This window comes from Scomber japonicus, chromosome 1, assembly GCF_027409825.1.
Source record: "Scomber japonicus isolate fScoJap1 chromosome 1, fScoJap1.pri, whole genome shotgun sequence".
Taxonomy (NCBI): Eukaryota; Metazoa; Chordata; class Actinopteri; order Scombriformes; family Scombridae; genus Scomber; species Scomber japonicus.
In genome coordinates, this window is record NC_070578.1 from 28,715,528 (window position 1) to 28,742,006 (window position 26,479).

General features: G+C 39.4%; 1 protein-coding gene across 1 annotated transcript; it reads left to right on the plus strand.

Moving 5' to 3' along the window:
• Nucleotides 1-25,676, plus strand: cdkl5 (cyclin-dependent kinase-like 5). The gene is made up of 19 exons (XM_053321082.1): nt 1-42; nt 3,558-3,603; nt 3,698-3,834; nt 4,265-4,385; nt 6,957-7,016; nt 8,978-9,068; nt 11,247-11,349; nt 12,411-12,497; nt 12,991-13,071; nt 13,225-13,400; nt 15,625-16,460; nt 17,360-17,700; nt 18,947-19,048; nt 19,391-19,496; nt 20,969-21,095; nt 21,437-21,542; nt 22,411-22,572; nt 24,009-24,275; nt 25,269-25,676. Exons 1-19 carry the CDS (start codon nt 1-3, stop codon nt 25,674-25,676), a joined length of 3,399 nt encoding a protein of 1,132 aa, XP_053177057.1.
• The last annotated feature ends 803 nt before the right edge of the window (nt 25,677-26,479 follow it).

Genomic DNA, 26,479 nt, shown 5'->3' on the forward strand with positions numbered 1-26,479 from the left:
ATGGGGCTGAAGACTCTGAGCACCGGGCTTAAACCCAACCAGGTGACTCAGTAGAGACTCTGTGACGAAGCAATGAAATAAATTTAAAATGTGCATATATAAATTATGCATACTTTACAGTACAGTATGTGTTTGCGGGAACATTTAATTAGCCAAGCAAATGTGTGCCAGCGTTTGTGCAATGTTCTGCCACTTTATGCAAGTGTTGTATTAGCGTATGTGGGTGTGTGTATGGAGGCTTATGTGTTATCTTGAAGAGTGACAATAGCACAACCTACACGCTAGCCAGTGTTTCCTGGTTCCTATACAGTATCTCTCACCGCTATGCTGTATTGTGGAACTGAAAGTAGTTAATTAATTAGTTGATCAGCAGAAACATGATCAGTGACTCTTTTGATAATTGAATAATTGTTTAAGGCAATTGTTTGGGCAAGTTTAAAAAAAAAAACAGCAACAAATATTTGCTGGTTACAGCTTCTAACTGTGAGGATTTGCTTGATTTTTCTGTTTCACACCAAACTGAATGTGTATTTTGACTCAAGTTAAAAACTGGTCAAACTAAATTAGGAATTGGAAGGGACTCAAGATGCAGTTGTATTTTTCTAAATGCCATTGACAGAAGATCACTTAAAAAATATGATTCACACACAGTAGATTATTCCATCCACAGAAGGTCAACACTGATGTTTTTGTACTGCACTTTCAAGAAATTACCTTATAATGTATCACTTATGCCAATATAATCAAATCTGAGTTGAGAATCAGAGAGTAAATAATCGTTACCTGCACAGTTCCACAAGTACATGCGTGAGCTGGTCCCTGTCCCTGTTGTTTTGAGCGTCACAGCCCCCACAAAATGACTCAACTTGCTCTCAGAATTTGATCAATTCAGTCTGATAACTTTTGGAAAGTTTAGAAGAGCCACTTGATAAGATTATTTTATGCCTCAAGTTTGTGGACGGCTAGGAAACTCAACTTTCTGTAGAACTATATTCTTGATAGCTGCTGCTGCGTTTTTTTTACTGGTTATTCTATAAAATGTCACTGGGGTCATTACATGTTTATAACAGAAATTGCAAAAGGATTCATTCATTATATTGTATTATATGAATGGCTACAGTATTTTGGGATATGGAGTAGCAGAACATACACAATGGTTGCCATTCGCCGTTGAAATGCAAAAGAAGAAGTGCAGTCATATTACATATGTATCATATAACAATAATTAAGCTGTAATGTTACAGTCTGAATCTCCTCATTTCATCAGCACAATATTGGCAAGCCTGAGGCTATTTATAGGTGTGCTGACACTGCTAACAGTGGTCCTAGTGGAGGTCAGTATCACCACACATGAGCTTGTTGTTGCCACAGAGCTTGAAGTCACATGCTCTGTATGGGTGTTGATACGTGTGTTTTTTGTTTTGCTTAGTAAAAAACAGAAATTCTCCCCATTTGCTTTTCTGATATGCTTCCCTTCACTGGAAACATTTACTCCACTCTCTGGATTAAGTGATGTTACAGTGTAAACCTATGTTGTTTGATTACATTTCTCTCTCCTGCATAAAATTCACAAGAAAATGATCACTTTGTGAAAAGCTTGTTCAGTCAAACAATTGGCTTGTATAAGAGATATCACTGCCAGTGGCTTGCAGCCCCTCACTGTGTGACCTTTGTCGACACTGAGGCATCTCTATTGTCTGACCCCTCCATGCACAAAACGACAATAGACATGAGAGTGGCAGTGGGTAGAGGGAGACTCGTCTGTATGTTGTCATTTAATTGGAAAACAATAGAATTGCTTATGTTTGTTTCTACAAGACAGTTGTTACGGTACAACACACATTGAAGGACATTGACAGCTGTAGACACTTGTAATTCCAGTGAAAAATGGCAGCTAGTAGCAGCAAAAAATAAGTTTTGCAGGTGAAAAGAGAAGATCAGAACAGATTAGAAACACCAAGGATCCACACAATATTATAAGCATATATAAACTTGCTGCCATTTGTCAGAAAAATATACCAGACATTAAATACATGCTTGACATATACAAAACTAAATTTATGTCACAAGCCTGCATTGTAGACATCTGTTTCATCTGTCTCTGGAAGCTTTTGCACTGTACTGTACTGTATGTTAACCCAGCCAAATACCTTTATCCAGATCTTTCTTCCTCACCAATGTCTTTGCAAAGTCATCCACCCAGGCTGCTAGATGCAAACTATTAGTCACTTTAAGGCCCCCTCTAGTTAAAAATGTGTTTTTCTTCTTGTTATGTCAGTTGGAAGTTTGAGTTTCACTGTGAATAATGATGTATGTGCAGAGTTTGACACTAGGAGGTTGTTTTCACATTAAACTACTGGAAGTGAAAAAGTTTTCTCTGTGCTGGAAAATCTGAGTTTAATGTGGTGTACCTAATGATCAGGATTTGTGACATCATAACTAGTCTGGAGCCAGTTGGTTTCCAGTGTGCAACTTACGCAAGTGTGATGTAGAAAATTGAAGTTTCCAGTGCACAAACACTGAAAATGGATTCATGTTGAGCAGTCAAATTTGTGAAATAAACAACATTTGCATATTCACAGGTTATGGAATTTTTAATGAGGAAGAAGGCGTAGATGTCATTTTAAGGATTTCAACAAGATAAATGATTTTGTTGTCTGGAAAAAACATATTACACACGTTATTCAAAATAGTGTTCTACATACATCTTAAAACATGTCTGAAGGTGATCTTTAATGTTCACATTCAGTATGGAACATATATAGTTTCCTTTCTGCTGCACCTTGTCACTGTGCTTCAACATAGACTAGTGGGGTAATCATTTAAGCCTGGAAAACACATTCTTAATCTAATTTAGGTACCGAGAAGCTCAGAGTATACTCTAAAATACTGGTGAAACCATGATTTCTATCAGGTTGTATTTACTGAATTTTGCCAAGTTTCTAGACTCTAATGTCAATGTAAAATCTCCATAAAGAGTGCAGATTGTGACAGTTTTTATGGCCTAAACATATATATACATGTGAGATTGTCCTGTGATGGTTTGAAGCTTAAAACTATTCATCACCTTGGACTATGTTTAAGATCTGTGAGCATGCTGCTACAGAATCACAATCTAGAAAGAATATATTATATGACCAAGAACAACACAACAGTGAACCTATCCTTTACTTAAGTAGAAAAACAGAGTATTTCAGTTGCTGGTGCATCACAGCCTTTGAAACAGAGCTATGGTAAATATCTGAATCTGCAGCCACCAGCTAAAATTCAGCAAGGTCAATCAAGCAACCTGCAAGAAGCTTAAGGAGAACTAAGATGCATCTTGGCCAAGGATGTGCTGTTTTTTGTGTGTGAGTGCCCTGTAGTAAAATAATTGACTCTCATCTTGGTGTACTGGAAATGCATTTAAAAATTCTTACCATTAATCTTTTTTCTTCTCTTCGCCTATTGTCCTTATCTATGGTCGTACGCTTTAGAAACCAGAGGGGAGCTTTGTTTAACTGCATAGATTGTGATCTCTTGTCTTAACGCAACTAATGATCCTCGTGCATCCACAGGAAACCAACGAGCTGGTGGCCATTAAGAAGTTCAAAGACAGTGAAGGTGAGTGACTGAGCGATGAGAGAGAGAAAGGGAGGGAGAGAAAGAGGGAGGACTGAGCAGCAGTGTCATTACTGTCTCTTTAATTTCTGCACAGAAAATGAGGAGGTCAAGGAGACGACCCTTCGGGAGCTGAAGATGCTTCGGACACTGAAGCAGGACAACATCGTAGAGCTGAAGGAAGCCTTTCGGAGGAGGGGGAAACTCTACCTTGTGTTTGAATATGTTGAGAGGGTCAGCAACATTTCTATTCTGCTGTATCTAGACTCTAAGTTTCAGGATGTTGAGACTGCTCAGTTAAGCATAAAACTGCATCACCATGGCAACACATGAACTATGCTGTTGGTGGATAATGGTATTCCCCGCTGAGTTGCCAGGGTATCTAGTCAAGTGTTTATTTCATGACAGGTTTTATTTTCATACTGATCATTTTAGGCTGGTTTCCCCTTGCTGGGGGATTTGTGTCACTCCCCTGTCAGGGTTAAAAAAAAAATCTAAAACCAAGAAGAGGAATTCCCACTGCATGAATTATCTACGAAATACTCAACAACATTCATATTTTAAAGTGCTTTCACCATGCCAAACGCTCTTACTCTATGTGTAACCCACAAGGCTACATTATCAAGCTCTGTCTACAACATAAGTGGTTGTTTGTGGTTTGCAGAATATGCTGGAGCTGTTAGAGGAACTGCCCACCGGTGCGCCACCTGATAAAGTCCGCAGCTACATATACCAGCTCATCAAAGCCATCAATTGGTGTCACAAGAATGAGATCGTGCACAGAGGTGAAGAGTTTATCTTTATTTCTAAACTGCAGAAATATACATGTCACTTTGTCTGGTATTGAGTCTTAAAATGACATTTTTCTCAGGTAAAAAGAGACGAAATCTGCCAAGGATTCAAGAGATTTAAAGTGATCATTTCAGTTTCATATGTTGTTAATTGATTATAAGTTAGTATTTAAACAGGAGATTGGGGACACTGGAAACTAGGGGACTAATATTCAACAATATAAAGAAAAGAAAAGAAAAAGCACGTGTAAGTATATTATAACTTTCAGAAGCTGACTTTCGGCTAACTCCCAGTAGCTCCGGAGGCTACGTAAACCAACAGCAGTGTTATGATTTTCACATCTTTTTTCATTCTTTACTTGAAATTGAACTTCTCAAATACATCCATTGACAACGGTGCAATATGACTCACTGTGTCAAAGCTTTTTGCAAATCAGGCAAGGTCATGTCAACATACTTTTCTTCATCAAAGTTCATCAAACTTTAATAGAATTGCAAAAGGATCCATTGAGTACAGATGAGTAAGACATGTTTCAGTAGATTATGCTGCTCTGACTAAATACTCCTCCCCTTGTGATTAAACATAATATGTTCAAAAAAACTTAGACGTGGGTGTTAAAATTGATACTGGCCTCTAATTCCCAACACTTTTCTTCTTAAAAATATAAACAAACCTTGCCCTTTTCAGTTCACATGTGATTTCAGCCTGCCTTACAGATACATTTACTATATGAGTAGTTACACAAGAAATAGAAAATATCCCTTAGAGATCTGGCTAGAATAAGATCCAAACTGACTGAAAATGACGTTAGTGTGATAGATATGTCACTCCTTTCGGATAGTTAGGACAAAACAAAACAAACTACCCCTCTTACCAACAAGAAATTGGCTAACATAACCAAAATGTCAGGCTGAATAAAATTAAACTTTATTTATTGGCTGATTCCAATATGTCTAGACTTCAGATAGATTTAAACTAGTATAAAAATGTATTCAGGTATTATGCCACAGCAATTTACTCAGTGTGGAGATGGCTTTGGAAAATTATAATTACAAAAAGTAGTGAATACATTTTTAAAAATCTATTTTCTTTACTGCTTAGCCTAGAGGGTCGCAGAAGAGCTGGAACCAATCTCAGCTGACATTGGGTGAGAGGCTGGGTAAACACAGGTCCCCAGTCACAGGGAACATATACAGAAACAGAAAAACTTAATAATGTATTTTTCATTTGTATATGTATTCTTAATTCTTTTATAATCATAATCATTTCTAAAATCCTGTCTACAGCCCTGTACCCACTGGAAAATGTTTCTTTTATATAAAGGAAAAATCAGCTGATCAAGTGTGAATACTTCAAATGTATACATGAACACACACACACACACACATATATATATAGATATATATATATACCTGGGAGCCTTTTAGCACTTTAACACTTTTTCCTGTTAACAAAATCCACTTCAGTAACTCTAAACAAGAGAATTTTGATTCTTGTCAGGGGAAGTGAAAAGTATTTGTGCCAGCAGCCTTTATATCCTGTACATTTGACTTACAGTATTACCATTAAGAAAGATGGACATAGTGTCGTCGTCGTCGTCCCCCCCCCCCCCCCCCCCACAGTTTGTCACCGGCAACGTAAGGAACATCCTCAAAGCCACATAAACATTAGGGAAGACTAACTGCAGGCCAAACTTCAACATGGTTTTCAGCATATTTGAGGGTGACTTGTCTGTTTCAGCCAACATGAAGGATCGGAACGGCAGACACTTAAAACACGCTGTTCCGCCTACGGGACGGACCGGAAGTTGGGAGGTAGCGTCAAGTTATTCTGAATGTTTTAAACACCAACCCTTAAACATATATATTCATGCCGTACATTGTTAGAAAGCTTAGATTCTCCTGATTCATTCAAGACCACTCATGAATTATATGGTTGTTCACAGCTGTAATAGTATTAGCGGTTAGCTCGGCTAGCCACTAAAGTAAGCTAACAGCTATAATGCTACATACCTTCAAAGTCTTCTCTTTATCCACGACGATCATCTTATGACTCAGGACTTTCTGTACAGCTCGCCAAGTATCCATTCTGGTGAAATATGAAATCCGTTTCAATAAAACCGAAATATTTTCCTCAATATGTCCATGTATTTAGTCCAACACGTAAGGAAACAGACACGGAACAAACCATATACGGTCCCTTTCACGTCACTTCCTGACCTACACTGTACGCATCTGTGGGACACGTGACTGTTTTGTTTACGTCCGTGAACTCCTCCTGTTTCATACACACCACACACCAGCAGATAGCCTCTAGCAAAGACATATGTTTATCTTCTTCTTCTTCTTCTTCTGGCCGACCAGGTGAATTAAGTGCGTCTTCTTTGGTTTTATTGCCGCCACCTACTGCCCCGGAATTGTTACGACAAGCTACATTCACAGACAGAGTCCCATTATTATGCTTTTATGAGCGAGGTCGAGCGAGCCAAAAGCCGAAAAATCTATTCGTGGCGGACGTATAGTAGTAATAGTAATAAAACTGAAATTTCTGCATCTCTCCTCCAGATATCAAGCCAGAGAACCTCCTCATCAGCTCGGAGGATGTTCTGAAACTCTGTGACTTTGGTGAGTCTTTGGTCTTCTTTATAGCAGCCATATTGTCTCACTGAGTTGCTGAGATTGACATGTGCAGTGCAGTAAAACCACACTGTCTCTTTGTAACTGCTTGTTAAATCAAATCATTGTTTAACTGAGGGAATGGCGATTTATTAGACATCCCTCTTTTTGTGCAAATTCATGGTGATGCTCTCGAATAAGTTGTAATTTTTGCTGTTATATATCTGTGCTATCATTTTTGCCAAGTTTGATTTCTTGGGCTCAGTTCACTGTGAACTATTAATTTGTCACCTCGTAAGTTGTGTCTCAGGAGGACAAATTCTACCACTGGAAAGCAGCCAACCGGCACCATAAAATGTACTGTCATGGTTGTTATTGATCTGCCAAAAGTGTCTCAAGAAAGGCTCTCAAGTTAATGTTAGGCACTTGTCTCCCCTGTAAATGTCTAATAAGTTGTACTTTTACGACATAGTTTTGTCATTTTATAGTTTTCCAGGTGTGTTTTCTACGTTTGGATCAGTTAGCTTTGCATAATGCAAGCTTACTGAGTCAGCTCTGGTGAGATTTGTTTGTTTGTTCACTGTTGGAGCTGCCGTTCTGTTTATTGTGATTCTTCACAAGAAGCCAGTGCACCAGTTATCTAAAGCACAGTCTCAGCCCACTGGCAGTGACATAATTAATTACAGTCTGGTCACATGGGATGATGACCATGTTGTTACTGTCCCAATGATTTGACTGTTTATTGTATTTTATTGTAACTTAAACCCACTGGATGTGCTGAAGCCCCTCTCCACACCCAGAGACTCTGCGTTGTGTTTATGGTTGTGATAGGGTGTTTGCGTGGGGAGAGAAGAGAAGCACTGGAGACAGGAGATACTTTATTGGCACACATTGAAAGCTTTCACCTCTGGTCCTCTACACTGGATGCTAGCTCTGTCACCCTTACAGGACAATGAATGAAAACATTTTTAAAAAATTTTTTTCCTTAAAAACTATATTCTAGTGCAAATAAACAAATATATTGTGTCAAAATAATACATTACAGGAAGTGTAAATTAAATAAAGCACTCTATAAACATATGACTTTAAATAAAAAATAAATAAATAAAATAAATTAAATGACTTAAAACAACAAACTGAAAGAATAATGCTTCATCCTGCGCTATTTCCACTGAACAGGTGCTCTACTCGTGCACAGCAAGCTAGCCAGCATTTACAGCCAAAGTTTTCATACAAAATACAAGTGTTCGCTTCTCAAACCCACACCGAACACATCAGATGAACATAAGGACTAGATGGGTGATTTTAGTTAAGATACTTTAAAAGGATGCAGGCCGCCACTAACACTGCTTACCTTACAGGACAATGAATGACAACATTTAACCAAAAAAAATGGCACGCAGGTGGTCTTTTTTTTTTTTTTTTTTTTTTTTTTTGAACACACAATAGAACAAAACACAGAGAAACATACATCTTCTCGTAAGGACTATACATTTACATTACGTACAATGAAATGTTGCCAAATCGCAAAGAGATATAAAATAAAAATACAAACAAAACAAAAAAACAAAGACTGGGGTTTTTATAAGGTGCAAATAGGTCAAGTGGTTAGAGTGCATGCCACGTACGCAGCTGACCCCGGTTCGAATCCCGGCGGGAGGTCCCTTGCTGCATGTCACAACCCCCATCTCTCTCCCATGTTTCAAATTCTGAATAAAGGTGTCTATGCTAAAAGAATAAAAATTTCATCAAAATGGCGTCCCGCATGGCATTGAATAACCCAACTACGGTGTCACGTAAGGGACAAACATCAACATTTGCTGTATTCACAGAGGAATACATGACACAACAGTGTCACCCTGTGGAGTATTTAGACTACTACCTTACATTTAATAGATGTCTACTAATTGATGTCTCAGAATCAGGTCTGGTTAATGTATTAATTTATTTGTAATTTCCGTGTTTCTCAGGTTTTGCTCGTAACCTGTCTGAAGGAACAGATGCCAACTATACAGAGTATGTGGCCACAAGGTGGTACCGCTCGCCTGAGCTGCTGCTGGGGTGAGTCTGTGTGTGTGTGTGTGTGTGTGTGTGTGTGTGTGTGTGTGTGTGTGTGTGTGTGTGGGAGACAAAGTGAGAAATGAGGAGACAAAAATGAACGTTGTTTTGTTGGTTGTTGCAAGTAATTCTCAGCTTTTATTTCTGATTGTATCAGATGAGGATGCAAAACTGATTCCAGCACTTTAATTCAGGATATCTGCCGATTCAGAGCACCAGTTGTGATACCAGTGCACTAATTTTCTCAATACAAAATCAAGGTCAAGAGCAAGATGTACTTTATTTGTATAAAATACATATACATTTGGCAACCTCCACACTGCAGTTCCATAATACATAGATTAACAAATAAACTGAACAAAGTAATAGGAGAGGCAATAAGAACACACACGACATAAAAGCAGTTGCCCACATCATAGAACCACCATCATAAAAAATATAAAACCGCCAGTATAACACTGCAAAGAACCATTTTATGTAAGCCGAGGGATATCTGTGGCACTTATAATGTCAATCAGTGGCCTGCCACATTTTAACGATTTTAACAAGAGGTAACCCCCTATCTGCGCGCCAATCATTAAAAATTGAAGCTACAGAAGTTTTCAAGGATTCCAAATATGTCAGGTTGGAGAAAAGTGTCTAAAATGATGCAGCAGATGTGGAGAATATTTCTATCTGATGGACTTAAACGTTTCTCATAATGGAAATATCATAGATCTTCAATTAGCACCCTCAGTAGGCTACGGCTTTACTTTTGCATGTCCAGTCATGTCACTCTTGTGAAAACTATGTATGTGTCCAAAACATCGACTTTTGATCAGCTTTATAGCAATGTATTTTTAGATAAACCAGTGGGTTATTGTTTTGTCGTTTCTATGATTGGAAGAAGTACATTTTTTCTAGCCATAAAGGAACACCTAGTCCTTCAGTTTATCTTAAAATATTCACAGTCACAAAATCTGGAGATATGTGTTGTTCATTGGATAGCAACAATATAAGATTTATTGATTTTATATTTATGATCAATTGTCATAATTTGGTCGATGAAAAATCCGAATACATAAAAATGATTTTCCTAAAGGCATTTGTATAGCACAATATCACTAATTTGCCTCAAGGGGTTTTACAATCTGTAGAGCAATACAACATCATCAGAAAACCTCAGGAAGAGCAAAAGAGGAGAGATCCGTCTTCCAGGATGCATAGACATTCAGTAGAGGTTGAACAGATTATACCAAAATCACAAAATTACAGAAATACAGCATGGAAAACACTAGGTAAAATCCTTAAACATCTTGTTTTATCAAATCAACAGTCAAAACCCAAAGGTGTTTTATGTAAAATTATATAATAGAAAAAGCAGCAAATATTCACATTGCAGAGACAGAACTTTATTTTATTTCAGATGTTATTCAATTTGGTTTAAATTGGATCTAAATTATTTGGAGAGTTGTTGATAAGAGAAGGTTCATGAAGTCCTGGTTTAAATATAACATTGTTGTATGTGAAAAAGTCCTCCATCTGGTAATGTTATGTTCCATTCGTGTCCATAAATATCTTTCCCTGGTCGCCTTTTTCACCATCGTTAACTATATTTAGATTTCATGCAATCAGGTGTTACTGTTTCCCAAAGCAGATGCAATGATTCACTTATTACAGCATTACAACATGAACCACCGCGCACACAATCTATCCTGAGATCAAATTTCACTTTCGCACTTGTTTTTGATGCTTTTGCTGCATTGAATGTCCATTCTAGCTTGGAGACAGCTGAACGTCATCCAGCCTCACTGCTGTAGCCTGATTTAGTAAATGCCCTGGAACATTTATTGAGACAGCGTTTGAATGCCGCCCACTCAAATACTCTCTCCCTCCAACCACCACCGCTCCTGTGCTTCTCTGCTGCCAGATCTGTTGCCATTTCTCACCAGATTCCTCAGCTCCATTCCCTCAGAAATGACCATGTTCTTTATGAGCGTCTCCTTCAGTAACACAGCATCCATCATTTTACTTTCCTGTTACTTTCCAACATCGTCATTCTCACAGTCATTTGGTGGTTTAATTTTCACCCCTATTATCCTTGTTTTCACCCTCATCACCCCTGACATCAAACCATCAAGGTCATCATGCTGTCATAGATTAGACGCACATAAATGGTTTCTCTTTTTCTATTCATCTCAGGGCTCCGTACGGCAAGGCGGTGGACATGTGGTCGGTGGGGTGTATCCTCGGGGAGCTAAGTGACGGACAGCCCTTGTTTCCAGGGGAAAGTGAGATTGATCAGGTTGGTCAGCCCATAGTAATTGTAGAAAAAAAGTAGGATTAATCATTTACCTCTTTGAATGAAAATTAACAACAGTTTTAATAATTGATTAATCACTTTAATTAATTCATCACATTATACTGCCAAACATTTGTCTTCTCATATGTGAGTATTAGTACCCTTTTTCTATTAATTCATTAAGAATTATGAAATAATGATGATCAGTTACAGCCTTAAACCAAAGCCACCATGAGACTTTTTCTAGTTACTGTATGTGTCCCTTTTTCCATCCCAGTGATGATGGTGAATTGTATGAAAATAATGCATATAGTGCATCATTTTAGGTCATTGAATTATTTCATCGAAATAACCACCTTTCTACAATGTGATGTGTATTTCCATCATTGTATCTCCACACTTATGGGATTTTTTAATCCTTAAAAGGAATATTGTGTCTTGTGATAAAGTCTATAATTATACTGTAGGATTATTACTGCTTGGTTAAAATATTCTGAATTCAAAATTACAATGAGCAGAATGACAGTGCGTAATGTCAGAGGCATCGCTCAAAGTGATGAACCTACAGAGAATTATCACCTGAATCTGCAGCTCTCCTTGGGGTTTACGGACTTTTATCATTTTAGCTCATTGTTTAGCTGTCTGGCTGCAACTTTACTGTTTTGGTTCACTCTCACCACTCTAATAATGCCATTTTTGGTCACAGCAGACAACTAAAAATCCACTTTACACTACCTGTTCAGCACCAAACAGCAAAAAGACAGTTAGCTATAGACTGTAAGGCCAGTTTTCCTTCGTCGCTGTCACCAAGTGCTTTCTCATGGGAGAATGTTTGATCTCTTTAATTATAAATGAAAGAATATAGTCTAGACCTGCTCTATGTGAATCGTTCCTTGAGATAACTTTTGTTGTGATTTGGTGCTGTGTAAATAAAAGTCAGTTACAACTGATTGACACTGATTGTATATGTGGTTAAGTCCATTTTTAAACATGATTGTTGGTTTCACATGTTACACATTGTGTATCACACTATCAATTATGATGCTATTTAATTTTATCTCCAGCTCTTCACCATTCAGAAGGTCCTGGGGCCACTTCCTGCTGAACAGATGAAGCTCTTCTACAACAACCCTCGCTTTCATGGAATCAGGGTAAGAAGTGTTGATCTTTTATCCTTTCTGTAGTCTCCTCCGTTCCCCTTCTCTGCTCCTTCTTTCTACCCTTCCTCCTCTCTGTTTTTACTTCTACAGCTCTGTCTCCTTCTCTCTCTCACTCTCTCCCTCTCTTGTGGCAGCGTTCCCAGCACCATGACTGAGTGGATTGCTATGACTCACGAGATAAGTGGTTGGTGTTCAGTTTAGCAGCGAGAGAAAATGTCCCAGAAGGCCGAGCAAAGACTTTGTGCGTGCGTGTGTGTGTGTGTGAGTGTGTGTTAATATGAGTGTGTGTTTGGTAGTTTGTTTAGTGTTATCCAGTGAAAGATGAATGTGCAATTTTAACTGATCGCTACTTCTTACCGACTGATCTACTGTATACTGGAAATCAAAAGTTGAGTTTTGATATCGATTTGATTTAATGCTTGTTTTTGTTTGTGTGTGTGTGTGTGTGTGTGTGTGTGTGTGTGTGTGTGTGTGTGTGTCTCAGTTCCCTTCAGTTACTCATCCTCAGACTTTGGAAAGAAGATACCAAGGCATCTTAAGTGGTTTGATGTTGGATCTGATGAAGGTAACATACCAAGAATAGTCATATATCAGTTTGTTAGTCTGTAACTTCTCTTCTTATCTTCTTGTTATTATAGCCTACTTGTATATATTATATTTGTATGGCCAGTAGGAAGTGTTCCTTTTCTGAAGTGTGTTTGTGTCTTTCCCTCATCAGAACTTGCTGCTGCTAAATCCTACAGAGCGTTATCTGACAGAGCAGAGTTTGAACCATCCAGCCTTCCAGCCTCTGAGGCAGGTAGAGAGAGATAGGCCTCCTCCTGCCTCTCCCAACCCACCACGCTCCTCCAAGAGGAAAACACACCATCACGGAGAAAACACAGTTCCTACAAGGTCAGACTATCTCCTCTAATTTTCATCTTCTGTCGCAGCTAACACTGTGCCAGAGGTCATCTTACAGAGACATTTTGGATACGATATTATGTGTATTGATTTCATCATGACATTTATAGATAAAATGACCATACTGTACCATAACCATTTTTAAAAAAGGATAACAATCTCTCTAAAGCAAAGTCTTCAACACTGAACAAATCTGAGGGCTTTAGGTGTGAACTAAAACTGAAACTCAATCTGTTACAAGGTGACCAGAAAACTTAAAAAAGTCGAAACTTTTTTTTTTAAGTAAAACTTCCCTGAACAAATAAGTGGTTAAATAAATCTCTATCATCATGTATAGTACCCGATTTTGTAATTATAGAGTAAGTTGTAGAACTATAAATGATCAAAACAATGACTTTTAGGATATGTCATTTGGAGCTTGAAAGGCTGAGCTGGTCTGACTTGTGGGAACATTTTGAGGTTAATAGTTTTCTTTTAGTTGTACAACAAGAAAAGGGAGTTTCCATCCACAAAGGAAATGTTATTGTAAGAACTTAAATATACTATAAACAACTTTTGAACAATGGTTTAAATAACTAGGTGTAATGGGAAAAGTATAGCCTGTGATGAACCCACAAAGAGTTATCACTGTACAGAGTGATATTTCCGGCAGCAGCCACAGGCAGCTGTTTTCAGTAAAGCAGCAGAACCAGAGTATCTTCAGGAGTTGGTGGATACCAACTTCAGACTGTATAAATATAATGGTCTAGCCACCATGAGATCACTCATTGGTTTGTGGAGTCCTGTGTTGAAGCCTCAAGTTTGGCATTTTGACTGTTGTCATGTTGGTTTTTTGGAGCCAGAAATGATAAAAAGTGAGTATATTTGGATTTAGAATGTGAAGCTGTAGAGAAGCTCCCCAAGGTTCAACTACAGCATTTCACTTACCACCATTGTAATAACTTGTCAATCACAAGCTAGCCATGCCCTAAAGCAGGGGTTGGGAACCTTTTTTTCCTGGAGAGACATTTTTACCTCTTTTTTTTTTTAAATCTCAGAAGAGCCACATAAAGACAGTTACAAGAAACGTTTGGATATTTACAGTTACTTTTATTCAACAGTTTTTTAATACATGTTGGCCGACCTGTACCTTTTTCAGAAGCTCTTGGCAGGCCTTGCTTCGACTAATGATGCATGGTGGGTGTCGAAGTGGCGTTTAATATTGCATCATTTCATTGACGCAATTTTGTCGTTACATAACAAACAGGTCGCAGTCCCAGCTCTTTCCACGAACGCAAACTGAAATGGAGGGAAATCTGTGATTTAGTTTGATGTTGTCATGGCAACAAGCCGCAAATGTAACAATATTGGCCTGCAGGCTATGGTTACGGAGTCAAATGAGGTGGAAAGTAAAATGATATTTCTCAGATAGACCTACGTATTTGCCACGAAGTCTTGTAATTTTAATATAAGTAGTATTGACTGTTGTTTAGCCTTCCTCTAGGCCTATGCTTATCCCTTTATTTACAAGTTGTTTTTTTTCGCCAACCTATTTCGTCCGAGAGCCCTGGCCGTGCAGCATGTCCTTCATTGTTTATAAAATGAAGTCACGGCAGTTTGGCGCAGCCGTGCTATGACGACCCCGCCCACGTTGAGGAGGTACCAAACCGAATCGTGTCGAGCCAGGTAGTGCTAGCACTGTATAGTGGAAAAGCGCCAAAACAGACTTCTTTTTGGAACCAGTGGAGTCGCCTCCTCCTGGTCATTATGGTGCAATACAAGTGTTCACCAACAAAACATACAAACACAAACAGACCATAAGACACAGCACAGGACAGCAGGGAGAACAACACTTGAACAGGACCGAAACAAGAGGAAACACAGAAATAAGACAAGAATAAAGCATGAAAATAATAAATAAATGAAAAATAAAGGTTTAAGACACTTAATTATAAGCGTTGCCATCATTCAAACCTGCATCTAGCTGCTTGATAACACAGAACTAAAAGCAGAGTGAATTTTTGATTTACATTCACAAAGTGGACACAAACGCAAATGAATGCTAATGTTGCTGTGTGTCTGCTGGAAGTGTAAATAAGGTGATAATAAGTCAATGCTGTGTTTACAAATTGTTTCACCCCTGCCAAGTAGCCAAAAGTCAAATGATGCTGTTTTAAACATGAAGTATAATACAGTGTAAGCATACTGACAAATATCCCCTTATCTGCCCCTCCAGGAGTCACAGTAAGAGCACGAGCCACCGTCGCTCAAACAGCAAAGAATGTTCAAGCCTCCCTCGCCATGGAGACCTCCATCACCTTGGCAACGAGAGTTTCCTCAATGGTAACAAACCAGCCCCGTCCAGTTTAAGTCCTACGCTCCACCCCAAGAGCCAATACATGTCCCAGACCCTGAATCGTTCCGCCTCATCAAGCAAAGACCTGGCTAATAACAACCTGCCACACCTCCTCAGTCCTAAAGAAATAAAAGGCAAGACAGAGTTTGATTTCAGCTTAGGACCCTCACCAAAGCTGTCAGACCAGGGTCACGGAGCAAAGTACGGCCACAGCAAGCCCAGTTCCTCCCGTTCTCAGCAACAGCAGCAGCAGGCTAGCCGTCACACCTTCCTGGAAGGCAAGACCAACACGCTGCAGGAGCGTGGAGGAGAGAAACAACATGGCCGACATGCCCATAGTATGGCCGACTCTGCCCATGGATCAATGTCCTCCTCTTCTAAAAGTTCAGCCTCTTATCTCAGCCTGTCCAAGAGCCACAGCGCACTGAGTGATGCCAAATCTGTAGGGAATCTCAGTGATGGCCGACTCCACCCAGATGACCCAAACTCTAACACGACAGCAGGGGTGGGACCCGGCGCCCGCTTCTTCCCCGCCAGCTGTTTAGACCTCAACACCCCTTCAGGTCCTCCAGGGCCACCTGGAAGCCCCTCTACACGACATAGTGATCGCTCCGGGCATAGCCCTGCCTCTCGTAGCAGCGGCAATGTCCGCATGGAGAGCAGCACACTCGACTCCTCCTCCAGACACAAGTCCAGACATAAATCTATGGCACCAGGTAGGCTTCTATTTTAGATTCAACTTTATTGTCCACTGAATCAAGAATGGAGACTTTGCTCTGGTCTCAAATGTCTTTAAAGCACAAGACATGAATAAATGTGTCTGTAGGTTAATGTCAAATTTGCTTTTATTGTCTCCCAAGATAGGAAATGGTGTCGGATTAAAGGCATTGCTGTACAGAAAAACTGACGTGACGACAACAGAGACACTTCATGAAAAAATAAATAACCCACCTGAGAAAACTATTCACAAAAAGCATAAAACATACAAGTACTATGTCATGTTCATGTTGTGGAAGTGATTAAGACTTGCAAGCGTTCAAAGCAGTTGTATAATTGCGTAGTTGGTCATGTCAGGGTAATGAAATTTTATTTATTAAATTAAACCATCTCGAACACGGCCTTAGGCTGACATGGGTATCCATTTGTTTGCTTTTACAGCCATGTTTGTATTATCTAGGGTTGGCTTTATTAGAGCTTTTAGAGCTTTCAGTAAAATGAGAATTAGTTTCCCAGTCATAATACCGACTCGGATGTTGATGTGAATAGTATTTACAGAGTGGAAACTGCTAATTATGGTAATAACGCCACTAGATAGAAATGTACCTTTCATAACAGCTTCCGAATATATTTTGGGTCTGTATTATTGATACAGGAAATACAGTAGCTGATGAAATTGCCAGGTACAGTCATTGTGGATGATTAGTTAATTAAGTGGAAAACACTCACTGGTCCTGTTTTTGCTAATGTGAGGATTTTCTGCATTTCTCCATTTTATGTCATTTTAAATTAAATACCTTTGATCTTCGACTTTTGGTTTAATGAATCTCACATTTTATAGATTATATTATGATGACAATGATGCTTGAAACTATTAAATCTTGTCTCTCCTCTCCAGAGGAGGCCAATGCTCCGGAGCTCTTAGACCCAGGAGGACCAGGGATGCCCTCCACTCACACCCTGCCTTCCCCACATGAATCTTACCATTACGGCCTGGGTTATACGTCCCCGTTCTCCTCTCAGCAACGACCTCAACGCCACTCCATGTACGTAAGAAGAGAGCGCCACAGACCTCATGGAGTTGAAAGTGGAATGGTGGGCCTGCCTCCACCGGGACAGGCAATACCAACACGTGCCAGCAGCCTGCAGCTCCTCTCCCCCCAACTCCAGCACCGGACAACCCTGACTGGGCACTCAGTCAGCTCTTCAAGAGAAGATTGCACTGATGACATGACAAGGGTTAGTGGCAAATAGTCCTTTGAGTCTGGTGGTGGTTAAAGGAAACATTCACCCTAAATACTCTAACATTGTGCAAACAATTTTAAATATACACATATGCCATTTTTAATGTTCATTATAATTGTCTATCTATATTTCTATTTACTCGTCTTATTCCCAGAAGCTCAAAGGTCAAATGTAGATCACAGTATTATAGTGTTGATAATTGTGTTGTAGCTAGAGTGGATGGGTCATATCATCAGTAATATTTCTGGGAATCTGTGGGTTTAGTGACAACACAGAGAGTAGGAATTGATACAGTGACCAAGATCCATTTCAATAAATAAATATTGGCATGTAAGTATTGTATGAAGACACACATAAAAAAAAACAAATCTATCTTTTAATTTTACTGGAACCTGACAGTTTAGCTTGATTTGTCTGCCAGTGGTAGCTTCAATAGAGCACAATTCACAGATGCTCTCCACCTGCAATTAACACCCACATCTGAATGCAATAGGTTTCTAGGAGTTGTGGGAAATGTAGGAATTTACTAAAGCAGCAGAAGATAAGAAAAAATAAGTATGTTTTCCCCATTGTATCTTATATACAGAAACAGTCTGCATTCCCTCAGACTGCTTACGGGTGAATTTTTTCTCTAAAATGGGTATTTAAAACGTGTGTGTGTGTGTGTGTGTGTGTGTGTTTGTGTGTGTGTGTGTGTGTGTGTGTGTGTGTGTGTGTGTGTGTGTGTGTGTGTGTGTGTGTGTGTGTGTGTGTTTGTGTGTGTGTGTGTGTGTGTGTGTGTGTGTGTGTGTTGGACAAGGTACCTAATTCCTAATTTGAAAATGTTTTTGTAATGTCCACTTTATATAGCACCTTCCACACAAAGTACATAACATAAGTAAAACTGTGACAATTTAAACATCAGTTACAATATTAAAATATTCTAACTATACTTCAAAGGGGTACTTAGGTACAGTTCTTGGATAACTGTATATGTGTGTGTTTGTTTGTGTGTTTGTGTGTGTGTGTGTGTGTGTGTGTGTGTGTGTGTGTGTGTGTGTGTGTGTGTGTGTGTGTGTGTGTGTGTGTGTGTGTGTGTGTGTGTGTGTGTGTGCGTGCGTGCGTGCGTGCGTGCAGGTATGAGTATTTCATGAGCTGATGCGTGTGTGCAGGGAATGTCACTGTCTCACATTATCATTGCCACTGCGTCATGCTGCTTCTCCAGTCTGCTTTGACCTGCACCTGTCCGTCTTCTCAACAGAGTGAGCAGTCCCCTAAAGACATGAGCCATCCTTGTGCCCCCATCAAAGACTCTACGAGGGACAACACTGCTGCTTTTCATACACAGCGCTCTAAAAATGAGGTCCGACCCCCTGACTCCTCCCTACCCCCAGCCAGTTCACCGAATACAGACAGTAGCTCTTGTGACTGCTGGTTCCCATAGCTTTTTCTGTTTTTACTCAACAGCCTCACTGCACGTTGTCGCTGGTATAAATGTAACCTCACTGAAAAGCGCTAAGATTGTCCCGAATGTCTTGTGATGTGAGCCAGTAAGGAATGTGATAGCTAATGAAAAAAAAGGTGAAATGAGATCATATGAGATTATCTGTCACAAAAATGAGGATACTGAAGCACTTTGTATCGTCCTGTGTCTGTGTGTGCATTTGTGGATATGTGCGTCTGTTTGTCTGCATGTGTTTTGCAGGTCGGTATGTATCATGACCCTCATGGTGAGGATGGAGGGTCCTCCAAGGAGAACCGGATGATCTTCACTGAGTCCATGCCTCGAAGAGTTGGCAGCTTTTACAGAGGTGAAGAACAGGAAGCACAACAAAAAACACTTCATGTAATGTTTCACCACATGTAGCATCAGGAAAGTGAATTGTTGAGTTTAGGTGAGGTTTATTTGTATAGCAACTTTCAACAACATAATTCAAACTGCTGTAAATAAAACATTAAAAGGTTGTATGAAAAGACATATACAGGATTACAAGGATTTTAAAAGGATTTTAAAATGAAATAAAATGGAAGATGAAGCAAGTCTACAGCTGTGCTTTGAGATAAATGTGTCAGCATGGAACATGCTCTGACAATGATAACAATCTGATGTTCAGCTGATACAATGGTGTCGGTGCAAAAATTCACACATCACCTCCTCCACTTCTCACTCATTACTATGGGCATGTCGACACCAAGGACACAGAGATACTTACGTCACAATGTCAAGAAGTTTTTAGCCTGTTGGCATTGCTTAGCAAACATTGCATAAATAAACAACTCGCTGCTTCTGCTTCCTCTGACAACTTGCGCTTCTTTGTGCCAAGCTGCATTTATTTTGACCTTGTCCTTGTAATCTGTTAAGGAAGGGTTGTACGAAAGTGGAATTCCCAAAACATCAAGCCACTTCATGTATCACTTCCCCTAATACATCTGTCTCCACCTCTCCCTTTTTTTACACTGCTGGTCAGTGCCATATTGCCTGGAATACCTTGCAAAATTAATTGCTCACGTCTCATAGAAAATGATTGGGGGTTAACGTTGCGTCCCAGGGGTGCTCATCAGTTTAGTTTGTTAGAAAGCAAATATTAAATAGCACCCAACACTATATACAGCGGAGGCTGTGTGCAAATTTGGTTATAAAGCAAAGTATTGGACAAATTCAAATTTTGACCTGATGGTGCTAGAGGAGAAGTGATTACAATTCTTCCTGTGAGGGGCATGACTACCTCTTCATAATTTAATGGCAATCTATCCAGTAGTTGTTGAGATATTTCTGCCTGAACCACAGCAATAGACTGACAGACCAACGCTGCCATCATTAGAGCCACTCTACTAGCATGAGGGGGAAAAAAGAATACAGTGCGGGTGACTGGTCAAATGTAAACAACAAGAAGTCACATTGAGATTTCCAGAGAAGCTATAATTGAGTTTGATTGCAGAACACTTGGGGCTTTTTGAGAAATCAGTAATAAATGTCAGGTCGTAGACTCAAAGAATACAGGTTTCTTTGTAGACTCACTAATTATACGATTATACAGGCAGGAATCTGTAATGAAAGAGGCAGAGATACACATGTCTATCAGCTGCAGCTGACAAACAAGGCAGACAGTGGAGGTTTTGAGAAATGACAGTGCACCAATAATCATTTCAACAGTCATTACAACATAAATAGAATGCATTAAATATTGACGATACACTGTTTAAAGTCCTTTCAGAATATACCAGCAAGCATTTGTCAATAAATGTTGCTTAATCTTTTTCTCTCCTGCTTGTTTCCCTTCAGTCCCTTCCCCCAGACCCGATAACTCCTCTTCTTTCCATGACGGTGTTGGGCAGGGTCGAGGCCCGGTCGTACCCGGTGACCCCGTTGCCATGGCCAACCACTCCAAACGCCAGACTGCTTTTGACTGGTGAGAATTTATGTTTTGTGTTTTTTTTAACCAACGAAACTTTAACTGAAATATTCAGATACATTTCCATACTTTTAGCCACTGAGCTCCAACTATACAAAGTACCCTGACCATGGAGACATTAATTAAGGAGATGTTGAAGGAAGAAGAACATTTTACATCTGCACTGTGCTAATGGTATTATTTCAGTGAACATGTATTTTCATTGTATTATGCTCTATTTAGATTTCGTCTTTGAATTAAATAAATGACCTTAAGTCACTTTTTATGCCTGAGCTTAAAATGACATGAATACCACAAAAATATGAGTTACAGGAAACCTTTCTGCATTTGCCATGTAGGTCTGCTGCAGAAGCAATGGTCATGAATCCTCCAGAGCCCACTAAAGAGAAGGAGAAACAAGGCTTCTTCAGAGCCATTAAAAAGAAAAAGAAGAAGACACAAATAGTAAGACCATTTAAGTTTCATCCGGCACACAAAAATATTCTCTTTGTTTCTATTTTATGGTGTAGTAAATGCTGATCAGAGGGCCTTTTCAAAACAGTGCTTTGGAAAATAATTATTTGTAGTGTCATTGTTGTTACACTGTTCTGTGAACTTAGTGTTTGAACGAGTGCTATTAATAGCCACTACAAGTGTTAAAGGGTAACAACTTGGAAGTATTTGGAGGTCAAAACTAAGACAAACATTTAAAAAATAATTACCCAAACTGTTTGCTGTAATGATCCATCACAGTTTTTAGACCGACCCCCACCTCTCATCCACTCAGTCATTATTCCCTATATAATAATCACTCAGTAGTTTACTCTGTAGGGAGCCGTAAATTAAGATTTCTTACACTTATGAATCACCATTATCTTTTTGAGTCATCACTGACAGGCGCAGCGAGTCCTTTTTTCATATGTCAGTGTGATGCATTGCATTGTAGGATTGTTAGCAAAAAGTAGTTTTATGTCATGCATGGACACTACTTCTTTCTTTAAGAGATCTAGATAGCCCATTAATTTTACACTTAGATGAAAAAATAGTAGAAAGCAAATACAGTGTGCTACATATAAGGAGTGATTTCAAACACACATTATTCTGTACAAGAGATTATCACTATTTTGTGTGCTTACTGTGTGATTTTACCTCCAAATAAGGTGGTTTAGATACTGTCGCTGATTGTTTGACAATCATATCTGCGCATCATTGATTTATTTTCTTTATGTCTACCACAAAGTGGTATTTCTATAGATGGTAGAGGATCAGGTGCAGCAGTTGTTTATCAGAGATTTGTGTTGAGTGTTGTGGCTGTGCATCTTCTTCTCCACAGACAGATATGGAGGATGGGAGGAACCCCAGCATCAAGAAAAGCCTTTTTCCCCTCTTTAGCTCAAAGAATAGCTTAAAGCACAACTCAGCTGTCAAAGTTCTACCTGTAGTCGCCTCGCCTATGGTACAACACCAGCCTACTGCACCCTACCCTGCCTCACCAGTAATCTAACCTCAACACTATGGTTGCATGTTAACTCTCACACTGCATCAAGATCATCGCCTGGTTTGAAATCCTCTCAAGCACTTGTGGATTGATCGACTTGAGAAATATTCCAGATTGAAAGGATTTCAAATATGTCTTGAGTCTAAAACTGCACGGTGTATGTGCATCCATACTGTCTTGCTATAATGTCTGTCCAATGCAGTCAATTTGCATTCACATTGCATTGTAAGACATTGATTTCATGCTGCAGTGTGTGCTGTTTGCGAACACTTCTGCACGTTGAATCTCATCCTTAACATGATTAAACAATCATCATTTCATGTGAGGGTCATTAACATTACCAATATATAAAGCCACACATGTAATCAAACTCACACTGGAGAAATTCATGCACTGAGCACTGTGTCGTATAATAGTGTACATTATATAATATAGTTCTGAAATAGGAATAGATTAAAGGACTAGACCAGCATTTTGGAAAATACTCTTGCTGAGAGTTAAACAGGGAAACAGGTAACCTGACTCCATTTTAGGAAGGTAATGAAATCTGCCTACCAGTACATCTAAAGCTCACTGATAAACATGCTGTAAGTAACTTCCTGGAGGTCCCTCTGGTTGCTTGGAAACCTCGCAATGACAACAAGACCACCTGTAAAACCACAAATGTGATTATCAAACAAGACATAATGTGTTCAGTAATGACATTTAGAGGTGCTGGTAGGTACATTTTGTCATGTAATGCCAGCGAGGCTACTTGTTTCCACTCTTTATGCTAAGCTATGCTAACTCACTGCTGCCAGTAACTTCATATATAGTCCAGACATGAGAGTTGCATCAGTCTTGTTATCTAATTAATTGATAATTGTCCATTTGAAATGCTTCCAGCTGCAGGAAATGTTACTGTTTATATCATAAAATTGAATTTCACTTGGTTTTTGGTCAGACAAAATAATTGTGATTTCTGGAGATTTTTGTCAGTATTTTCTGATGTAGATTTGATTAATCATTAACTGATACACTAAAAAAATAACATTTGAATACTATTTTTTTTACTTTTATTTGTACAGGGTAGTCCAGTGAGGCATCTTTACATGGGAGCACTTTATACATAGCAAAAAGTAAAAGCTAAACAATAAGATATACAAAACTGCAAATGAAATTGAATTTCACTTGGTTTTTGGTCAGTTGTTAATACACACTCACAAAACCTGTGCATTTTTTCTGTATGAAGTCATCACTAGTCATCATCACCACCTCTTCATATTTTTGCTGATGCTGCCAGACAGATGCATGAAGAACCTCACCAGGATTTGAGTGAGCTGTATTGTGTGTTGATGCTGTGTGTGGTATTGTGGCCATACAAAGGACATTTAAATGAAGCAGATATGAAAGAGAACTAATAATATCCCTGTATATTGTTTCTTAAATTGTAGGTACCTGGTAATGGACAAGAACACCTGTCCCTGCAGAGGAGCTCCAAGTCGTCCTCTCACCATGGCAGCCGTCGGAAAAACCGTGAGCGATCCCGGGACAGAGACCGAGAGCGGGAACAGAGCCGGGACAGAGATCGAGACAGAGAGAGGGAGCGAGAACGGGAGAGAGAAAGAGAGAGGGAAAGAGAGAGAGAGAGGGAAAGAGGGAGAGAGAGAGAAAGAGTGAATGACTGGCCGCAAGAGAAACCAGTGGATTCACACTCTCAGGTACGTACACAAGGTCATGGACCAGTTCCAGTAAAGACCATGCTCTAGTTTTGTTGTATGACTGTGTCCAAGGTTACGTTATAATAGTTTTTCTGTACGTGAGGCTTTGAAGAGTAGTTCTGCATCTCATAGTTAACCCAGCTGAGATCAATCAGGACAATGTGACAGAGCCCTCTTGATAAAAAACTGCTTCAGTATGAGTTTAAAATGTTCACCATCATAATCCATTTTGAGTTTTGTGGGTAAGTTTCACATGTTGAGCCTGATGTTGAACAGAAAACACCATCTGTCCGTGTGAGGATTTACAAAAGGGAACCTTACAATTCCCAGCACTTTGTGTTACTGAGCCAAAAAGCCAGAGCATAAACTCCAGGTCACTGAGCTGCTTAGGTGCCTGGTTATTTAGTCTTTTATAAATGAGTTTAAGATTAGCAGATTTAATTAAACAGTCGAACATAGCATATTTAATTTAAGAACACGGCAGTGTTGTTTACCATTAAATTTACCACTGAGTGCTGAAATTGGATAAAAACTAATAAAAGAGAGAAAAGCACTCAAAGAGAGAAAATTAGTTTGATTATTCTCTTGTCCTTGATACTGGGAACCGTGCAATATTAAGTTTAGTTAGATTAAAACTCTTGGAGGATGCACAAACACTGAGTTGGTTACACACAAACAAAACAATTAGTTTAGCCTGTTAATTTGAGGAAGTCTGGAAGATGAGGATCATCATTGTTGCTTTTCTTCTCTCTTTTCTGCTACTCAGTGCAAAATGTATTTGAAATGTTATACATAAGCATGTGTTACTTGAAATGATGTAAGTACATATAATGTTATAATTTATGTTTTTCTTTTTGTTTTGTTTATGTTTGTGTAGGGCAAGATATGAAATCCCAGATGGGATGAGCCAAATGTTTGAGATTATGAAAATAAAAACTAACCTGAACTTTATTTATCAGCTCATCTCTGTATATCTCTCTCTTTTTTGACCAGAGCCAACCACTCAAGTCACTTCGCAGGCTCCTTCACCTCTCTCCTTCTTCCTCAAACCAAGGACAGCCCCCTCCTCCTCCTCCTCCAGACCTGCGCTTCCAACAACCCCTCCCAAACCCGCCTCAGCCCTCCTCCAAAGCGGGCTACCCTGACAGCCGAGTGCACGCAGAGAGCAGGGGGCACTCCGGGGTGAGCAGTTCCTCCCAGGCCAAGAGCCGCAAGGCCAGCTACCCCCTCCCAGGGCAGATTGAGTCCAGCTGGCATGTGTCTGCTTTGCAGCGGGCGGAGGGTGCACAGTTCACCCCTGAGCAGCTGGGCATCAAACCTGGGCAGAACGGACCCACCTTTACCCGCGCTTCTCGCACCAGGATGCCAAATCTCAATGACCTGAAGGAGACCGCGCTGTAAACCCCCCCTCCCCAAACCATACCACCTCCAATACGGCTCCATCCTGGAAGCATCTGTCGGATGCAGACATCGTGGTACTGTAGTTAAAGTTTACATGAAAGCCTATTTCACTGGATCAAGTCCTCATTCAGAAACACAATTATCTGTTGATGCTCATGTCTCTGAAATCTATACAGACTAGACGCTGACAGGTCAGACACGAACACCAGGAACAGTGTTGTTTAGGGAATCACAGACAGGAAAGGGCCCATTTCCTGTATCAGTTGTATGTTATTCTCTCTCTACTTAATAAGGTTAGAACATCAGAATAAGCTGATCTTTCCTGTCTAGGAGACACTGCCTGTGAGGCCCCTCTCCTGCCATCTTCTGCTCACAGGACACTACTGCAACACATCAAACCACCGCTGTCACATCGGTGGCCAATAAACTCAAAATGTTTTTCAAGCTCTGATATTTGATAAGAACAAAAAAAAAAGATTTATATCAACATTATTTATTAAATATTTATTTGTTTTAAATTCAAGGATATAAGCTATAAATGACACAGTATGTAGGCTATATGGGAATATTATAAGGTAATATAGAATTAAATGTGTAATTGCAAGAGCTTTAGTTTCGACACAAAGAAATGCATAGATATTTATGTGTTGATAATTCAATATGTCACAAGGAATATTTAATGGTGAATGTTCTTTTTGTTCAATTTGATATTTTATTAACAGATTCTCATGTTATAACATGTTATTTCCCCCCTTTTTTCCCGTTTGTTTCATCGAGATGTGAAGAAATATTTAAAAAATACT